The 20,201-nt window shown below is 40.2% G+C and overlaps 1 protein-coding gene across 2 annotated transcripts in view; it reads left to right on the forward strand.

Moving 5' to 3' along the window:
* The window catches only part of NR3C2 (nuclear receptor subfamily 3 group C member 2), a 400,488-nt gene that overhangs the window by 190,485 nt on the left and 189,802 nt on the right, over positions 1-20,201 (forward strand). The window contains exon 3 of one of the 2 annotated variants that reach the window (XM_088448406.1): positions 13,887-14,038. In XM_088448406.1, the coding sequence (XP_088304532.1) occupies positions 13,887-14,038 (152 nt within the window). The remainder of the gene's footprint in view (positions 1-13,886; positions 14,039-20,201) is intronic. The other variant, XM_088448416.1, reaches the window with a different exon arrangement.

The following is a 20,201-nucleotide window of genomic DNA, read 5'->3' on the forward strand; positions in this document are numbered from 1 at the left end:
TCCTAAACTGTTCCCCTGGTGTCCCTAGACACCACTTGCAGGGGTGTCTCAGGCTGGTGCTCCAGCACCAAATAAAAATATTAATGGTCAATGTAATGTAAATATGTGGACAAACAGAAGCTCAAACCTGCCCACCACCACATAACTGAACCTAAGGATGACAGGTGAGCACAATTTGCTTCACTATACTACATTTTAATATGAATTTCTCAATAACAAACTTTCAGCTTAGGGGTGCCGTGAAAACAATGATAGTCTAGGGCGCCGTGATTCAAAAAAGTTTGGGAACCACTGCCATAGGCAATAAACCCAATAAATAGCATTGATCGGTCAGGTGCAAGTTAGCTTAGTAAAGTCTAGCATGTGATTGGTTACAGTAGATCTGTATTTGAAAAGAGAGAAAAATATTTAATAATGAGACAAATATGTACATACCAACCACTTACTATATATAACCCTTTTCAATGTGAAGTAATATTCTGCTTTTCTGATTTTATTCCAGTTGAGTTAATACATGTGCACGTAGTGTATGCCATGTGGTATGTGTTCCCCACAGTTACTCAGGCAGCTCCATGGGGTATATAAACTATTTAATTTCAACTCAAAATAAGTTTTCAGTCATGAAATATAATGGTATACTGTTTAAAAACCCTTACATGGTGTATGTTGTAAATATTTAAACACGGAGTAGTATTTGTTAAGAAAATATTGAATAAGTAGTTTGCACCCAGTGTTTGTTTAATTACATTTATTTTTAACTAGGCTTAATATCCAACATTGAATAATACGACATATGTTTTTATTTGACTAAGCAGAACATGCAACACATTAAATACTGTAAGCGATTGATGCATACAGTAATGGGTGTCACGTTTGTTTGGGGTTTTGTTTCACATACTGTAATGTCTGTACCACAAAGTTTAAATAGAAACATTGACTTGGTTTTTGTGTCTTCTTTAATTGTGTTGCCTAGCAACTGCACAGTGTTTTTGTCTATTTGTTATGCAGACAATTATCTACACATGAGATAATAAAGGCTTGCTATTGTTGTGGTTAAAAAAAACACAATAAAAACTGAACATAATAAAGCCATTATTTATTAAAATGCTTGAAATGGTAGGGGAGAATAAAATGTTACCTTTGAATCCCAGCCAGTAAAGGCCAGGTGTTATTGTTCTTTCCAAATAAGGGACTGTATGTCGCCTCCAGCGCTTTTTCTTAGTTAGCGTTGATGGCCAGAGGGGCTTGGCAGAGATGATAAAAGTGACATTCATTGACTCGGCTACATATAAACATCACAGAGTGGGTTATTCATAATACAGGGTTCTAAAATGGTAGGAACTGGTTATGAATAGAAAAACAGTATTTTACTATGTTATGTAATAAGTAATTATAGTTGTAAATCACAGGTATTTCCTTATAATTAATCTAATTTAATGGATGTCCAAAATAAGAATTGGTGCTGCCAAGTATAAACTGCTGCTTGTACAGTAGAAATCGAGCAGTTATATAAGTTTTGTTCCTGTTTAAGGGCATGGCAAATGTTTTCGTAAATAAAAACAAGAAAGTCCATCACTTTTTTTATCTGGTGATGGACCAACTGGTAAACTTCCCATCCTTCATGCTACCATTTATTACAATTTTTTTTTAAAGTGACCTTTGAAACCACCACAGGGCCAACTTACCTGGTCACTCAGGGCCTGATTCATTTAGGATCGCTATTGCTAAACCGTCCACAGACGGCCGATTTTTGTGTACTGTGCATGCGTATGCATCGCAGTGCACGAAGGCTCCACTGCAATAGCATTGCGATCATACAAACCACGGAGAGCCATCGCAGAGTGATTGACAGGCAGTGAGCGTTTGGGGGTGGTGACAGGGGAGTGGTCGGAGAAATGCAGGCGTGTCTATCGGTTTGAACGCCGTTGCATGGGCGTGCATAAATTAGCCAGTGCGATTGCATACACAGCTTGAGTACTTACTGCGTGGTACAAGGTTAGCAATTTCTAGGGTAAGGTCAGGGCTGCTGTAATTCTGCGTGAGGGGCTAATGGTACTCGATGTTACCGATATTTATGGAAGTTTGCAAGGTATTACGGATGTAAGATATCGGTAGTGGGAGGCAGTAGGCATCTCTATGCTGGCAGTGCGACGGCATTGTGATAGAATTCATTAGCATATTTTCGCAGCATTCGCAATAGCAATCCGTAGTGAATCAGGCCCTCAGTCCAATGGAGCAGAGGAAGAGAGAGGCCATGCGATGCAGACTGTGCTGCCTCCTCTTTTTTCATTTAGATATTCTCCTGGCCTCCCCATGTTTTGCCTATGAGGTGATCTGATATGAAAGCCAGCAGCTCCCATCACTTTCATTTTTATTCTATAATTTCTGACATATGGGCACAGAGCTAGGTGATGCAAGTAAACATTTGCTGAGCCTCTTGCAATGTAGGGCTGACTCTTTACCATCATTAGGGGTGATTCAGTTCAGCGCGATGCTGAATAGCCCTGGGAAGGAGCACCTGAAGCTATTCAATTGACGGCGCTGTTGAGTCCAACTACAGGATTTCTGCTTGCACCTCAAGTGCCGGCCACGCTGCTGTTTTCCAGCTGAGCACTGCGCTAATAGCTGGCACATTAGTCAGAGAATGCCGGTTACTATGACCAAACACCCAGCTTAAGGTGCGGTAACCGGCATTCTCTGACTTAAGTGGTTCTAGTCAGACTTAATAGTGCGGTCAATTGAATAGTTACTGGAACTCCTTCCCAGGGCTATTCAGCATCACACTGAACTGAATCGCCCCCATTGGTTTCGAATTTCAAACTGCAAATTGTATTCAAATAGCAATAAAGTGTGTGTGTTTTCAAGTATGTTTTTCTAAAGTGGGCTCATAAATTCCTCTAAAAAGAAGAATTAGAGTAACAAAATGACTACTCTAAAATGGAAATAAAGTAAACTGTCATTAATATAACTTTTTACCATTAAGACATTTTTTTCAATTGCTTTGTACTTTAAAAAATTTACTTAAAACCACATCTTTATCTCACATTTTTAACAGTTAATTACATAACACCATTTATTTTAATAACATTCTTTAATTTTATGCTTTTTAAAAAGAAATGTACTTCTGATTTTCCACCACTATAATATTTGACCATATTTTGTTCCCCTTTTGACCTATGGCAAACTGCAACGCTAGTGTCTCACAATATTGTAGCTGGCTTCATAAGATGTATTATATGCGTAGTATGATAAAATAGGGATTGCTAAAAGTTTTGAAAATGAGTGAAATAAAGAAGATTGTATTCGAACAAAAATCCAGTGCTTTTGTGTTTACCATTGCAGTACTGAAATGTACACAAAATAATCATAATCAGGAATACTGATATTACTATTATGGTGCAAAATATTGAAGCAATTTTCCTTTTGAAAGTACACGTTACATTGGTGGTTTAAAGGGTCGATCTGTTAACACATTTTGCTACTTATAGTGGAGTCATGCATTTTGTGGCAGATTTTTTGGGAAAATGCATTCAATTCATTGATGTGTTTGTACATATTTTGGGGCTAAGGGTAGTATAAGAGCTACAGCTGGGACTACAGTAGGGATATAAAAAAGACTAGCCTATAAATAGATAAGTTAGGATTAGAACAAGAGATTAAAATGATATAGCGTAGTAAAAGCAAAAACCGTGTATTGTACTTGATAATATACTATGGGTTCTCAGAAGTCCGCGCTTAACGGGTCTTTTGAAAATTACACTTAATACATGAAAATCAACTGAATGGAGGAGTACAAAGGATGAGCAAATGGTATATTCACTCATGATTGTAAAGATGTTGCTCCCAACCTTGTTGTTCCTCCTTTCTTCTCTTTTCTCTCGGTAATATCCGAATATATATAGAGAGAAGAAAGAAACAACAGTGTGTCGAACCTTCCTTTAAGTAGGTGGAGCATTTCTAGGATAGCCAAACGTACCGTACTCAAGAGTAGAGGTGAGCAAAGAAAGAAGGAACAACAAGAAGATTGGGATCAACATCTTTACAATTATGAGTGTATACCATTTGCTCATCCTTTGTACTCCTCCATTCAGTTGATTTTCATGTATTAAGTGTTTTTTTCAATAGACCAGTTAAACGCACACCTCTGAGAACCCATAATATATTATCTGGCAATTTTCGGTGTTTGTATAGGCGTGCAGCTTGAAGGTTGGGCAGTGGTGTGTCTTCATTGAATATTCATAGTGTATTGTACTTAATTGTCTTTATAAACATACATGTTATGCTATTAATGACTATAAATTGTCTATAATGTTTACACTTTCTTTTAATGTTGTTTGTTGGGCAAATATCTTGTGCTATAGGGATGAAAAAAACTTTATTGAGCATGCCTGGATTTTAGGTTTCTGAAAGGTCCAGGACCATTTTGAAACCATTTATTTTGTAACAAAATACTTGGTAGCTGTTTAGAACTGGTGGCGGTTGTACTGTAGGCCTGATTCAGAACTGGACCCTAATGCCACTGCGCTGCAAATTTGTACGCAGCGGCTGTGCCCAAACATGCGAATGTCACAGCCGTCTGGATTTGTATTGAGACGCCCATCAGTGGCTTTGCAGACCAAGCGACTGTGTACAAAATGGCAGCATCGGTCACAGATCAGTCGATAATTAGCTTCCTAGACTAGTGGTTAAGACTAGTGGTTCTATTCAGCAGTGCCCAAAATATACTATCCAGCACATACCCAAGCACAGTATAACAGATCAGTGGTGCTAAGCTCATTACCTGAGGTGTGAACCAGTTCTGCTACTTTCGTCTGTGTGTTTGCTTTTTACGGATATGTCTTGTCCATTCAGTGACCTGTGAGCATTCAGTACGCTATGAGGAGACTCTGGTGCTGTAGTCCTGAAGTGGCATACCCAGAGACTAGGTACATTTGGAATAAGCCGGTTGCCCACTCCCAGCGCTGGTAGTTTCTAATGAGCATTATTTTTGGCTCAGATTAAATATTTTTGCAGAGACACTTATGGGTTTTTCAGATAAAATTGTATATTATTTATTTACTGTTTTCAAGTAGAGTACATAGGTCCTGATGCAAAGCTCAGTGAAGGCGCGGTGGCAGAACTTCGGGCATAGATTTGGACGCAAGTGTAAATGCTTCTGTTTTCAGATGTACAAATGTGTCCACAAACATGGTCCTACAAGTCGTGTTACACACAACGCGTGAGCGGCGTTTGACTCGCTAGCGTTGGGAGTATTTTTGTGCGCCTTTTTATCTTCAAATGCGTTTTCTTCACACAGTGATGCAAATGGAATGCACAAGCGGCATGCCTATGTTCTATATGTGCAACTGCAGGTGTATCTGCATGCGAAACGCTACGTTACAGTACCACCGGCTGTGACACTGTAACATAGCGTTACGCATGCAGATACACCCATAGTTGCACACAGAACATAGACATTCCGCATATCATTTTAATCATCGGAAGCTGCTTGTGCGTTCTGTTTGCATCCCTGTGCAATTGAAGGTAAAAAGTCCCATGAAAAGATCGGTGCTACCAAGTCACGCCACGGCATGGCGCGACTAGAAGAGCTGTTTAACGCACAAGGAGGCTGTATGTGGACACATCTGTATATGTATGCTCTGTTAATGATGGCGAGTATCAAACCAAGCATACAGATAGCGGCAGTCTGCTCGCAAAATCCCATTCACCCCTGAAAGCGGGCAAATATATAAAATATATAAGCATTTTTTTTGTGCTCACAATACAGTTACGTTCATCTGTGTATCAGGCTCACAGAGCAATTACAGCTGGTCTTTGCTGGCACCTTTATAAACTGCAAGCAGAAATCAACATCTGAGACCCATCCCGCTAAACCGCAGGAAGCCAATCTGATGGCACTCACGGCTAATTGAATCCACCTCATAGCGTCTCTGTAAAACTTCAAAAAGTTTGTCTAGGATCGGTTGAACAGTCCGTATGTTCACACTACCCAAGCAATTGTTTGCCTTGATTCTCTGTTCATGCTGGTTTAATTAATCAATAATAAGCCAAGTATAATTGTAAGAAACTTGCTCATGTGTAATTTTTACTTTTGTTATTTTAAAATGCAGGAGATTTGTAGTCTAGATGGGCCCATTTAATATTCCACTGTTACTCCTGATACCAACATAAACTATCGAAAACGCTACCTGAAAAACTGAACGTCTAGCGTTCAGTTTTTCAGGTCGCCGGGTGCGGTACTCGCACTGAATGGTGTTCACTGAACGTCATTCAGTGCAGGAGACCGACCTCCCTATCTGCTAACATGTGGAACCTGACGAGCGTCGTCAGGTTGACCAGCATGCTCGGCAGATAATCGGGGTCGGCAAGGACCCAGCGTGCACACGCATCGCTGGTCCTTGCCAGCTATCCATTACACGACCTTGTGAACAATGCGACCAAAACCTCCTGGTTTTGGTCGGATCGTTCAAAAAATCATGTAATGGATAGGCCCCTTAACAGAATGACCTGACCATTTGCTGTAAGCAAAAAAATATATATAAATGTTGGAACAATGTAGCCACCTTGGGTTTGTAAACAGTCAAAGAGCTGTGGTGGATTAGTAATGCCAAATAAAAGGTATTACATTATTGTAATATATTAAACAAATGTGGTTGGTCGGTCATTTTATTTTGTGTTTTAATTTTTTTGTAGTCTTTAAAATTAGTATGATCATTGTAAAACTGTCATTTTTACTATGCTAAATCTTTTATGAGGTGTATACATTTAATTCCTTGAATTGAATGATCAAATGTTTGCATCTCTTTACTTCTGATGAAAATGGGCAGATTGTTCTTCCAGGAACTAATAGGGCAATGTATTTATCCAGTTTATGCATTTGTAATGCAACTCTCCTAAATACTGGAATAATTTGTTTGTGACTATAATGTAGGCAATGGTCTCTGAAACTTTTAGACATTCAAAAATATCCTTTCTCTTTAAAACCAGGCAACACCAGTAAACAATGACAGTTCCCCAATTATAGCCACAACTGCTGCTTTGATGAGCTAATCATACACAAGTAGGCAAGTATGGTCAGAGGGAAGCAGAAAACAATGGTTGGATACTACTGAGCTAGCCTCCCTGAAGTGGGTCAGGGCCTCTCAGCCTCCTTGGAGTTGTACAGCTCATTTATAATTATTTTTTGTACCCAGATTTTTAACAAACTTGAATTACACTTTTAGTTATGGAGCGAACACAAATGCCAATATTATAAATTTAACAAAGCTGATTATACTTTATGGGGTCAACTACATTATGTGCAATTATCTAGTGCCCGCTAATAATGCCGCATTTAACGGTAGCTCCAAACTCACTGATTTTTGTTTGCAGCCCACAGGGCCATGTGCATACTTTAGTGATTCTAGGGTGAGATAGGGTTGCGATGGGAGCAAGTTTGGCTGTCGTCTCAAGGGCAACTCGTGAGGTAATTGAATTGACTTCTATATTTTTTATTAAATAAAATAAATAAGAGTAACAGAGGAAGCTAAGATTATGGAGTATTATATAATGATTAAAGTGTAGTGCTAGTTCGAAGTGAACTGGAAGCTTTGTGTAAGAACAGGAAACAAATAGGGAGAATTATTCAGTTATTGAGCACAATGGAAGTTATTTCTAAGTAGTAAATCTTCTAGACGTACGCTTCAAGAATAGTTTTTTTTTCTCTCAGAATAATTTTATTGCAGAGTAAAACAAAATAAGAACCCACATTATTAATGTCTACAATTCAAGAACAAGTTTTTCACTTTGCTAGAGTAACATTAATTTAATGCAAACACAAACAACAAAGGGAGCCATCAAAGTAGGGTGTTCATAAGGGTAAGTAAAGGGATGGCTCGTAAGTAATGGATGTGTAGAGAGATGGGAAAGGGGGTTGTTAAGAAGTCCATGGTACTTGCTGAAGCTAGTTTGGTACGGAGATCCCGGCAGTCAGGATGCTGACTGTGAGAAGCCCGTCAGCAGCATCCCGACGAAAATCCTTATGGATTTTGGTAAGTATTTTAACCCTAAAGCAATCCTGCCCGCAGCCCACCCCTCCCTTCCCGCAGCCTAACCCTCCCCCTAGTGCCTAACTATAAGTCTTACCGACGTGATTGTGACCGCTGAAATGCCACTGTCGGTATTATGACTGTTGGCATCCTGACGGTCAGGATCCTGATTACATCCTGTTGATTTTTATTACAAGTTATATGTGTAGGTCTGACAGCCCAAGATAGGAACCAGATTATTACTAAGTTATGTTAAACCAAAACTAGAGTCCCCACATCTGAACAGATGTTGAATAGAGGTTACTAGATCATACAAACTCTTTTGTTGATATGCAGTCTCTTATATGTTGTAACTATTAATACCGCATATTAGTTGTCTTAGGTTAAAAGAGGCCATTTAAGCCAGTGTTTCCCAAACTTTCTTGAATCACAGTACCACAGAGTATGTCCTTATGCTTCTTTTACTAAACTTTGTATTTATGTTAAGGACTTCCTTCATTCATGTTTGTTTGCTGGATAATCATACGGCATGGCATTATATTAGTAGATCAGGAACAATCAGAAGGAATCTAGAAAGATAAAGCAATGCTTAGTACAAGTTGCAAGAGGACATGCACAAGCGATTTTGTTTAACTTACATGAGGGTAGTAACCTTCTTTTAAATGCTAATATCTTTTTACATTTAAATAATTGTTAAAAAAAAAAAAAACCAGCATATCATCCCCCACTTAGCATTTCAGAGTACAAATCATATTTTATGCCGGCGGTCAGAAACCCGACGGGGTTAGGATACAGACACCTATCGGTAAGTATCCTACCCCTAAACCTAACACTCCCTCCCCCCTGCAGCCTAACCCTAACCCTCCCGCTAGTGCCTTAACTTAACCCCCCCCCTAATCCCAATACTTACTGTGGGGATACTGGTGCTGGGATTCTGACTGGTGCTCTGGGATTCTGGCTAGTGCCTTAACTTAACCCTCCCCCTAATCCCAATACTTACTGTGGGGATACTGGCGCTGGGATTCTGACTGGTGTCAGGATTCCAGCACCTGCATCCCAACAGCCGGGATATCCACTACATACCTTTCAAACTCCTCTCTTTACTATTGCAGTTCCATATGCACAATTAAATAATGTTTTAAAAAAATATAATTCAGGTAACTAATACTAAATTAAGTACACACATTTGGACTATTATGTAATGATTCCTGATTGATTCCTTGTTTCTGCTTACTATATTGTTTCTGTTATGTAACCGAGTGTGCTTGCCCTAGCCCTGCTCAGTAGCCATTAGCTGTTCTTTTTAATGAGATACGTGTGTGGTAGGTTAGACTCCCTAAATATATACATCTACAACCAACACAGAAATATCTAGGTTTTGTAATATGCCATAACTTGCTGTACAGGTTTTCCAGTCCTCTTGGAAGGTCGGCAGTGACTCTGGTAATCAGTAAAAGTGTGCATTTCTTTAGTCATTCAGGCAATTAATAAGTCCATGGAGACTTAATCAACACACTTAAGATGTGCCTGTTTATTCATCCAAGTCTTGGATACCGCTTTCATCCACTTGCCATGCTTTATTTAATGTTCATGTTGCAATTAAAGTTTTACTTAAATTGTACAATGCATGTAATTTCAAATACCTGAAGGAGTTGTGTACTACATGTTTGTCTGCTTTTCAGTCCATCACTCTGTGTATTTACTTAGAGAAATATGTTCTATGTGATTACTACATACTTTTCATCATTGTACTTTCTGGGTATTGATCTCAACAGCAGTTATCGGAAATACTGTTCTCTTCTCTTTATATATGAAATAAAGTACCCAGTTTAGGGGTCTGTCTGTTTGAGCTAACCACTGGACTGGTTTTTATTGAGTTTTCACTGTTCTATACAGCATTGGTCAAGGAAGGTTTAGGCGTCTGAACCTTTTATCTATGACAAAAGGGAGCCGAGCAGTTGTGATTTTAGTGAAGCAAGTCACAGAAAAAAAATCTTGCACCAAGCTGCTCTATAAGAGCTGGCCAGGGAGCCGAAACAACTAGAGAGCATCTGAAACTGGGACTTGGAATATGATGAACGTCACACAAACAGCTTGTGCTGTGTGAGTGACTGACTGCTGCTGCAGGGCCGAGGGCTGTGCTTTGATTGGCTCTCTAAGACAGAGAGAGACATTCAGAGATAGCAATGTGCCCTGTTTAGAGGCAGACTAGAGAGGGGAGGGAGTCAGGGACTGAGCAGGATCACGTCTGCGGAAGACAATGAATGAGAGCCTCCAACAAATCCATGAAGATGCCCTGATGCAGACACAGTAGCTAGGAAGAAGGTGGGGGCATAGCTGTCAGAAATAAAATTAAAAAAATAACGAAACACCATCAAATGATTTCCATTCGATAGTGGCAAATATCGAACCACCACCATATAATGGAAAACGTTACCTTCGGAACAAAAACATTGATGGTTAGTAACCATCGGATTCCAATCTCCATTCCTACAGTAAACCTGCAGGTGGATTCCGGCCACTACTTCTCCATCGCGAAGTGCTCCCTCTCCAGCATGATGTGACTGCTCAGCCACACACCCTCGGTGAACAGGAAGCACCTCCCATGTAAGTCAGCACTGTTCTCGCAGTGGGGCACCACGGCGAGGAAGCTCAACAAGAAGCCCAGGCAATACAGGATACATTGTGAAAAGAGGACATAGCTCATCGCCATGTTCGGCAGTTAGGGAGGGGTGCGCATGGAGGCTGTGGAAATATGCACAGGTGCCCCAGCCCCGGGACATGGTGCTGATAATGCTTACGGTAGCTGCAATACAAATCTCTCATCCATGATTCTCCTGCGCTTCCCAGCACATCCCATTTCCCGGGCCCCAGCCAGCTGCAGAGCGGCAGCAGTGGGGGATTGTGGTGACACTGGTGAGATGCAGGGGGCAGGAGTGAGAAGGGGGTTGTGATGAGGTGCAGGGTACTGTGGAGACATGGCGTAGGTTGTTATGAGATACAGGGGGCTGATGAAATTTCTCCCATGCAAAGCCAGGGTGGGTCGCAAGTCTATTATAATTTATAATATGCTGTACCTGTTGTTTAGAAACACATCAGACATCTCCTCAATGTAAGTAGGAGAAAAAAACAGTTAGAAATACCTGAAAAACAGCCTTATCACAGAGTATTCTAGTTATTGTGACTATAAATTGTTTTAGGTTTGTGAGGTTCTGGCACAGGTGAGCCCATCTTCTGTACTTGCTGTTAATGTGCGTTTCCCTTACTGTGTATATTTTGTTGCATTGCACAGCTGGACCTCTATCATCTGAGTTCTATTCATCTTATTATGTCGACCGTTATGGTCAAGTGAAGTGATTGGGAATTTATCTGACAGCATGTTGCAGACTTGGTGCAAGAGAATTTCATTTCAAGCCATCTGTGTATCCATGTTGTGCAAGGAACAGCTTTCTTGAACAGACTGACTGAATTTAAAGTTAAAGTGCACAGTTTTAATATTGTTGCAAAATAATAATTGCATTTTTTATTAACACATAAAGGGCAACATGAGAATCATCTCATTTGTAGTAAGCATTTATCTGCAAATATAGTATGTTAGAGAGCAGGGACAGATTGGGGCTGTAGATCTGCCCTGGCAGCCCCCGTGTGTCCAAAATGGGCGTGGTTACGTTTCACGGGGGCATGCCACGAGTCACGGGGGCCTGACCTCACGGCACGCCCCCGTCTCTTAGTATAGTATCCCGGCCGAGCAGAGATCCGCGAGGCGCTGCTGCTCGACATGGATTACCAGCCCATCTTGTGCGCTGGGTGCTGAACTACCGCCACCCCTACTCTCCCCCTGAGCTCATACCATGAACTCTGGCGGGAGGTGGAAGACGGGGACACCTCCGAAGTCCGGAAGGTGACTTTCGCCGTGTGCAGCGGCAGCCGCACTTTTTGAGCAGGCCCTGAGCCTATCGCCCCTTCTGTATTTGCCAGATGGCCAGCATGGCCCTGTTTGAGAGCCTGAATTAGCGGCCTATTTATCATTACCGCACTTACTGTAGAAGTGTTATTTTTTTATTTTTTTTTCTATTGCAGCAATAAAGATATTTCATTGCTGCACTTTAGGAATAAATGTAATATTTAGCTGTCCCTGCAATACTGTCCCGGTGTGGTAAAGGTTAAGGCGCTGCTTCACAAAACCATTTTAGCTAATGTAAACATGCATGGGCTGGGTTTAAGTTCCTTGCAATAAGCAAAAATGGATAAACGTCTGAATTTGATCAAATGTATTTCATGAATGTAAAAAAATATTTTTAAACCTTTATAAGTTATGCTGTATACACACGTAAAGATTTTCTATCCAACTAGTTGATTGGTTGGAATGAAAATCTGGTAACATATGGGAATAACCGATGATCAGCAATTTGCTCCTAAATGTCAGAAAACAGATGAAAATGGTCGTTAGACAAGTTTGTTAAATGTTTGATCTAAACAATTTGTTCAAACAACAGTTTTTGTCCATTTTCCGGCGTTTGGGAGCAAATTGCTGATTGTCATTTGCTTTCATACCTTACCAGATTTTCATTCCAACCAATCAACTAGATGGATGGTTGGACAAAAAAACCTTTACGTGTGTATGCAGCTTTAGATTGTTATCTGTTGTTTCAATACTTGTAAATAGGCTTTCCCATGCTTAAACATCCTAGGAATGTGATTTTTACCACGGCGCTGGCGATGAGCATGTTATCACTGGAGGTAACCCTTTGATGATTGGATTAAATAAAAAAAAAAGCCCCATCACAGAGAAAACTCCAGTTGTAGCTGACATTATGGCTTTTCACCCTTTGATAAATCTACCTTTTGGTTCCTTCAGTCCTCTTTCCACTCAACTGTAAACTACACATACTTAAATATATATATTTATGTTTGTATGTTCGCCTGTAAAGTGGAGCTTTCACACAATTTTCAAATAAAAACACAATTCCTTTTAATGAAAGTTCAAAACATTTTCATAAAACGGCAAATGAGATGTAAACATTAGATGTAGATTCCCCATTTGGACACTACTAACAGCAGCATCATAATCAAAGTGAACTTTCACCCTTTAGATTAAAATTGCTCATACACTGTTTGGATTATCATTTCTCCTCTGTCTGCAGTAGTGATGCTGATGACAGAGCATCTATCTCATCTCCCATGAAACAGTGGGCCTGATTCAGAGCTGGACGCTCTGACAGAGCGCTCGCTCTGAATCAGGGCTGGCCTACTTGTTTTTTAGAGCGGCCTCCTGGCCGCTAACATAGCGGCCAGGAAGATGGTCGCGATGGTCAAGTCCATCGTGACCATCGGGCTTGCGACAAGACCCTTGTGGTAGGGTCTCATTGCCGCAAGCCCCAGAGAGATTTTGGCTCTCACAGAGCCGAAATCTCTCCCACTGACATCACTCGTGATGTCAGTGGGGCCGCCCCCAAACGGAGGCGTTCCCATGGGAACGCCTCCGTTTGGGCAACCACGCCCCCGGCCCGCCCACCAAAGGGGGCGTGCTGTCACTCAACATCGACAGCACGCCCCCTTTGGTACAAGACCCGGAGCGACTGTTTGCCCATCACTATCCGGGTCTCGCGCATGCGCACAACGGAGCCGGCTCCGTCGTGCGCACTGGGCCACCATCGACCCGTTTGTGAGTGGGTCTGAATCAGGCCCAGTGCCCCTCATTCCCAGCATGGCGTTGATGGAACCAGAAGATCTGTTGTAGAAAGGATAATACCTGGCTAATGAAAGAGAGTTTTTAACATCATCATTGATACAAAACTTTTCTCTGCCATAGTCAATAAATTATTGATAACTAAAGAGGATTTATTTTCTTTCTTTCAGCTCCGCACTACGGACCATGTCTACTGGGTCCTCAAGACCTTCCAAAGTTTGTCTGGTTTGTGGGGACGAAGCATCTGGGTGCCATTATGGAGTGGTCACCTGTGGAAGTTGCAAAGTCTTCTTTAAAAGAGCAGTGGAAGGTAAATGTTCAAGTGGGTGATTATTTTTTTATTATCTTTTCAGTGTTTTTGTTGTTTTTTGTGTTTTCTGCTCATGTTACAGTATGTGCTAACCCATCTCCTGTGTAGTCCACCAAGAGACTGTTAAATTGGTTATGTTGTCCATATGTGTGAGATGCTTTTAATCAAGATAGTAAATATTTTTTTTCCTGACACTTTTTTTTTTTTTTTTTTTAAATGAAGTCATTCATTACAGCGTTTGAAATAATTAGTGCGAAATTCGCAAACTTTGCATAAATTGTGCAATTTTTTAGTCGGCATAATACATTGTTTACTTTAATTGGTGATGAAGAGGGTTTTTGTTTTCTCTAAACAATGCATATCAAATGTACGGACAGTTTCAGCCAACAGGCAAATTAAGCCCCGTCTTCTTCCTTACCAATATTTTTTTTATAAATTTATGAAATGGCTATAGGGCTGTATCCAATTAGTTGCGATAATGCAAAAACGTAATGTGTGTTAAGTTTTCACACACTTCAGGGCTTTTGGTGCAAAAATTTTGCGTGTTTTGCTTATGCGCACTCCCATTTTTCGCATTATCCTATGCGGCATTCGCCTGAAAACTGTCCATGGAGTAACCTGAGAAAAGTACAGCAGATATTGGGGAAATCTTTCTGTACCCCATAAAAAGGCAAACTGACATAGGAAAACAATTTACGAGTCAAAAATTATCCGCACTCTGGCTGCAGATATTATTTTAATCAATTTTCAGAAAAGACCAATGCATTTTTTTGCAACATAATGTCCCTGCTTTTCAACACACTTTGTCCATCTGTCAACAATCTGTCATATTCCCTCATTAAAAAATGTTTTAGGCTGAGCTGCGAGCTACGAATGCACCGCTGTCTTCACTTCTACATGAGACGTGAATCTTTGTCCTATTAGGGCTTCTTTCAGGGGACCAAACAGGTGATAGTCCGATGGGGCAAGATCAGGACTATAGGAAGGTTGCTTTAACACCTTAAAATTAAGTTTTTGTAGAGTGTCGACAGTATGAACTGTGGTGTACAGTTGTGCATTGTTATGCAATAACACAACACCCTTGAATAGCAGTCTTCTGCGTTTTGTTTGAATTTTAGGCTTCAGTGAGCATCTCACTGTAACTAGCACTGTTGATTGTTGAACCTTTTTCCTTATAATGTACCAATACTGGTCCTTGAGAATCCCAGAAAACTGTAATCATCAATTTTCCATCTGATGGTTGATTTTTTAACTTTTTCTTGGTCGGCGATTGAGGATGTTTCCATTCCATACTTTGCCGTTTACTCCCAGGCTCATAGTGATGAATCCATGTCTCGTCACCAATAATGATTCTTTTTAAGAAACTTTCATCTTCCTTAGAGTATCTGTCCAACTTATGTTTGCAGATGTACAAATGCTTCTGTTTGTGCTCTTGTGTGGGTTGTTTCGGTACCCATCTCGCACAAACCTTTCTAAACCCAAGTCTGTCATGGATTATTGCATAGACAGAGCCATGGCTGATTTGCAAATTATTTGCAACATAATCCACTGTCACTCGTCTATCCAACAGAATACGTTCTTTTGCACGCTCAATGTTCTCATCAGCTGTGGACGGGCGTTAGGCTCCTTCTTCATGGCTGACACTTGTGCGACTTTCTTTGAACTTTTCTATCCATTCATACACACTTCTTCACGACAAAACACTTTCTCCATACTGTGCACAAAGTCTTCGATAAAAATCGGCACCAGACACATCCTCAGACTACAAAAAACTAATCACTACACGCTGCTCTTCTTTTGTGCAAATCAAAAGTTGGACAGCCATTTTTCTTGTACTGCAGTCACAAATGAACTGATGTAACATGTTCAAACCTGCACAGCAGTGACTGGGGAAACATCAAACTAGTACAGAAAGCGTTGATAAGACAGTGCAGCCAACAGAAGTTTTAATCTAACTGGAGTGCGGAAAATTTTTGACTTGTCCTCGTAGAAATGTATAAGTGGCCCTAATAAAAGTATTTGGGGTTCTTAAATTCTGTCAAATGGCTGTTATATGTATTTTTCTATAACAGTGGTAAAATGGTAGAAAGCACATATTTTTGACCAAAATAAATGCTGTATTTAAATTGGGTGTACATTAAAATGAGTGTAAGTATATTTTTGTGTCATTTTAGGGCATTTCTACAAAATTTTAAAAGTACACCGCCCACCTGTAATGTTTAAAACACATGTCCCATCCATACAGCCCCCCAAAATACCAGACCCAATACTTTAAATTTTTTTCACCTCAAAACTAATGTGTCATTTTTGGCCAACTCAAGGTAATTTAACAAATAATTTTAATTGGTTTTCGTCTATGGATAATTTGCATGTGTGAAAACCGGGGGCAATAGGATTGCAGCTGATGGATACGGCCCATAGCCTACCTTAATCATTTCCAAAAATTAGTAAGATTTTCAAAACAATTCAGCTGAAAATTTGCTTTACTCCACCTCTGTCTGCAAATTTGTGCCTTAACCCTGTTACACAATAGAATTATTTTGCCTACTGAGAGTATGTATGGTGCAAAAAGTGAATTTATAAATATGTGGAATTCCTATCGATGGAATGGATTGTATCAATGGATTTCACAACTGTGCAGTAGAATGTACTGCTTTGGAAATTGATTTTTTTAAATTTCACTGCAACTTTTCCCATCAACACAGCAAATGTTCAATTACAAATTGCTGTCAGGGGTCTATTCATCATTATCACTAGTACTAATTATGTTTTAAACTTGCCACGAGTTTAAAAAAATATTTTGTAGGCATTCATCATGCCTCCCTAACAAAAGTATCTCTTCCGAAAAGCTGTTCTTTTTGCAGAGTCAACTTTTCGGAAAACTGATGCTTTTCACAATGTATCTGAGTTATCCATAAAGATTTCCTCACTGCTGCATATCTCCCCCAGCCGCGTTTGTCCATCCAGGCCCCCTTTCCCCCCTGGGGGCACTGTTGTGCGACCCCCCCCCCACAGATGCTGGTGTCTGTTGTTGCCCCCCCTCAATGCTGCTGTTGGTCTATCCATCACCTACCACCCACGTGGGCAATGGTGTTTGTAACGGCCCTCTTCACTCCCGCGGCCACTGGTATCCTGCCCCCCACTGTCTATCTCGCCCCCCCCACCACTGCTGCTAGTCTGTTCAACCCCACCCCTGCTGCAGCCTGTCTCCCTATACCCCCCCCCAGGGGCCACTGGTGTCCTCCCCCACTGTCTCTGTCCCCCCCCCCCCCAGCTCTGCTGCCACCTGTATCTCCCTCAAAAGATCCCTCTGCTGCACAAGCACAAATGGCAGCTTGTGCATGGTATCGGATGCTGTACGCCACCTCAGAGTGGCGTACAGTATCACTCACAAATTCAGAAAAAAATAGCTTTTTCTGAACTTGATGTGGTACATCTTTTCTATGTCCCCATAGTAAAGGGAATGGGGATTGCGGAAATTATTGGGGCAGAGTTGTAACCAGGAAATATCTGTGATATCTCCTGTGTTACATACTTAATGAATAGCTCTGTTCCTTAATGTTCCCCTACTTTTGTGAAAAATTAAAATTTCATCCACTTTTGTAGAAAGACTTATTTTACAAGGATTAGCAGCCTTGAGACCAAGCATTATGTTTCTGTAAGAACCTGAGTTGACATGAAAAGCCATGCAAAGTACATCACAAATGCATACCTAATGTTCCTCAGTTCAATGTACATTTAATGGTATTTACTGAATTACTAATGATAATTATTAGCCATACCTCTGTCTACCCAGGGCATCCCCATTCCCCCAAGCTATTCAACCACTTTGGCATATTATTCAGTCCATTGGATCACCCCATTTTTATCAATAAGGAATCTAAAATGAGAATGTGTGTGTGTCTGTGTGTTTTCTGTCATTACTAAATATTCACCTATGATGATAATGTGGCTGCAATGAAGTTCTGTTCTAAGTTTTAATGACAAGATTTCTCTGAGAATTGTTTTATTTTCACTATTTCTAACACACATTTGCGTTATTGAGCTACATCTTTACTGATGAAAGCTAAGGACCAAGTGAGCCAAGCCAATTAGCTGAGTACTTTATCGTTACTGGCTCCTCAAGCAATTATATGCTTGAAAAGGCAGAACAAATGGCAATACAAATAAATAAACAAAACACTACAAACCAAGTCTTCTCCAAGTGATGTCTGCCGTCAGTTATGGATTGGGAAGTTAAATGAGCAGATAGATAAGCCTGTCTGTGATGACGACCCATCTGCAGTAGATTTGTGTAAACCTTATGCAGAGGTAGGGTTCTGGAGTAATCTTGAAGGGCTCTTGGCAGTTTTGGGACCATTTTTCAAATATACTAAATCCATACATGACAACACTAAAAATTGTTTTCTTTTTTAGACCTATTAGTTATTCTTTATATTAGGATTAAGTTAAGTTGTGGGAACCTATACATTTTCTTTTTTCTATATTCCATGATCAGCATGGAATACAAGTAAAATCTCTAGGTAACCAGATTACAGCTGCTTTTTATAGGACAACTAAACCCCAGAAGTACATTTTTCAGACCTGAACCATGAAAGTAAAGTTCATTGATGAAAGTTATGCTGATTTTCCATTGCAACTCTTTTATACAGTACAATGAATGATTAGCTCTTATAGACAGCGATAGCGCCTCCCACACCTCTAGGACTGTGTACTAATGGATTACAGGTCAAACAGCTGAAATTGAGGTGCATAGATATCACTTACCTTGCCTGATATTTGAACCCACTAATTCACATAGTACAGTACTTTTGCACAAAGCAGGTCTGCCAAGCTGTCAATTACTCTGGTTCTTCTGAATTCAGTAGCACTTCATACCTAACATGGAAACATGTGACAGAGAAGGGTAAAACAGCATGGTGGACATATTTAATTAAGTATAAATACTGCAGTTATTTCATATATGATATTCAACTCAGTAGCAGCCTCTGATATAGATTCATGTTAAATAGATGCTTTAGTTGCTCTTTAAATGAATATAAAATTTGGCCTGATGATGGTGTTGAGAAATTATCATTTTGAAGAATCAATAATAGCAAAAACTGTTCTGCCTTGTATGATCACATGCGTAGCTGTCATTCCAGTTGTGCATTTCCTTGTGTGCAAGTGAACGTGTCTGTTTTGTCATCTATAATATTGTGCTGTATGATATTAAATTAGTTGAAAATTGAAAACTTACAAGTTAAACAAAATTGGTTTTGTTTATATGTATGTTTGTGACTTGTAACCTGTATGTGTTTTAGTGTACAGGTAGTTTATGTCTATATTGGCATTTCAATTTTCCAAATAGTCATAATGCCAATATATACAATAGTCATAATGCCAATATATACAATAGTCATAATGCCAATATATACAATAGTCATAATGCCAATATATACAATAGTCATGCTAATATATACTATGAACAATACTGGCTGTGTGCACCATAGCATTAGGTCTACCAGTGTATTAGAAATGTGAAGGATGGATGCATCGCCTTTGCTCCACAAGAAAGTCATTGAAATGATTACTGGATTACAGTGATGGTGGTGAATAAAGCTGTCCCTGGCATCATTCCAGAATATCCTTGCTTGAGTTCATATCTCATAATTCAGAAGTCCATGGCCTATTGATAGCATAATGTCATGCTCCTGAGATAATTGTGCAACCATATGTTCTCTGTGGATGGGGCATTGTCATCCTGAACCCTTATTCCATCCACAATAAATGCTGCAAAATGGAGTTGAGACACTCTGTACCATTAAGTAGCAAATGGCATCGACCATTGCTTTTAAGGAAGTGACTAAACCATACAGAAAAAATCTGCTGTGTTACAGAACGCTTCACTGTTAAGGACACATCCACTAGCAGACGTTGAAGCGACTGCACGATTGCGACATTGTAACCGTGCAGTCGTTTCACAGTCTGTGCTGTGGCTACACTGAATGATCAGTCGTTTAGTGTAGGCACATCAATCATCCCCTAACATGCTCAACCTGATGTTATCGTCAGGTTGACAAGCATGTTCGGGCGATGATTGATGTCGGAAACGACCAGCGGGAGCACGCATCGCTGGTCGTTTATGACATTAATGTGCCAGATTCATGCACGATCATGAGCGATTGAACGATAA

Source organism: Taudactylus pleione, unplaced genomic scaffold (assembly GCF_031769625.1).
Source record: "Taudactylus pleione unplaced genomic scaffold, aTauple2 ptg000021l, whole genome shotgun sequence".
NCBI lineage: Eukaryota > Metazoa > Chordata > Amphibia > Anura > Myobatrachidae > Taudactylus > Taudactylus pleione.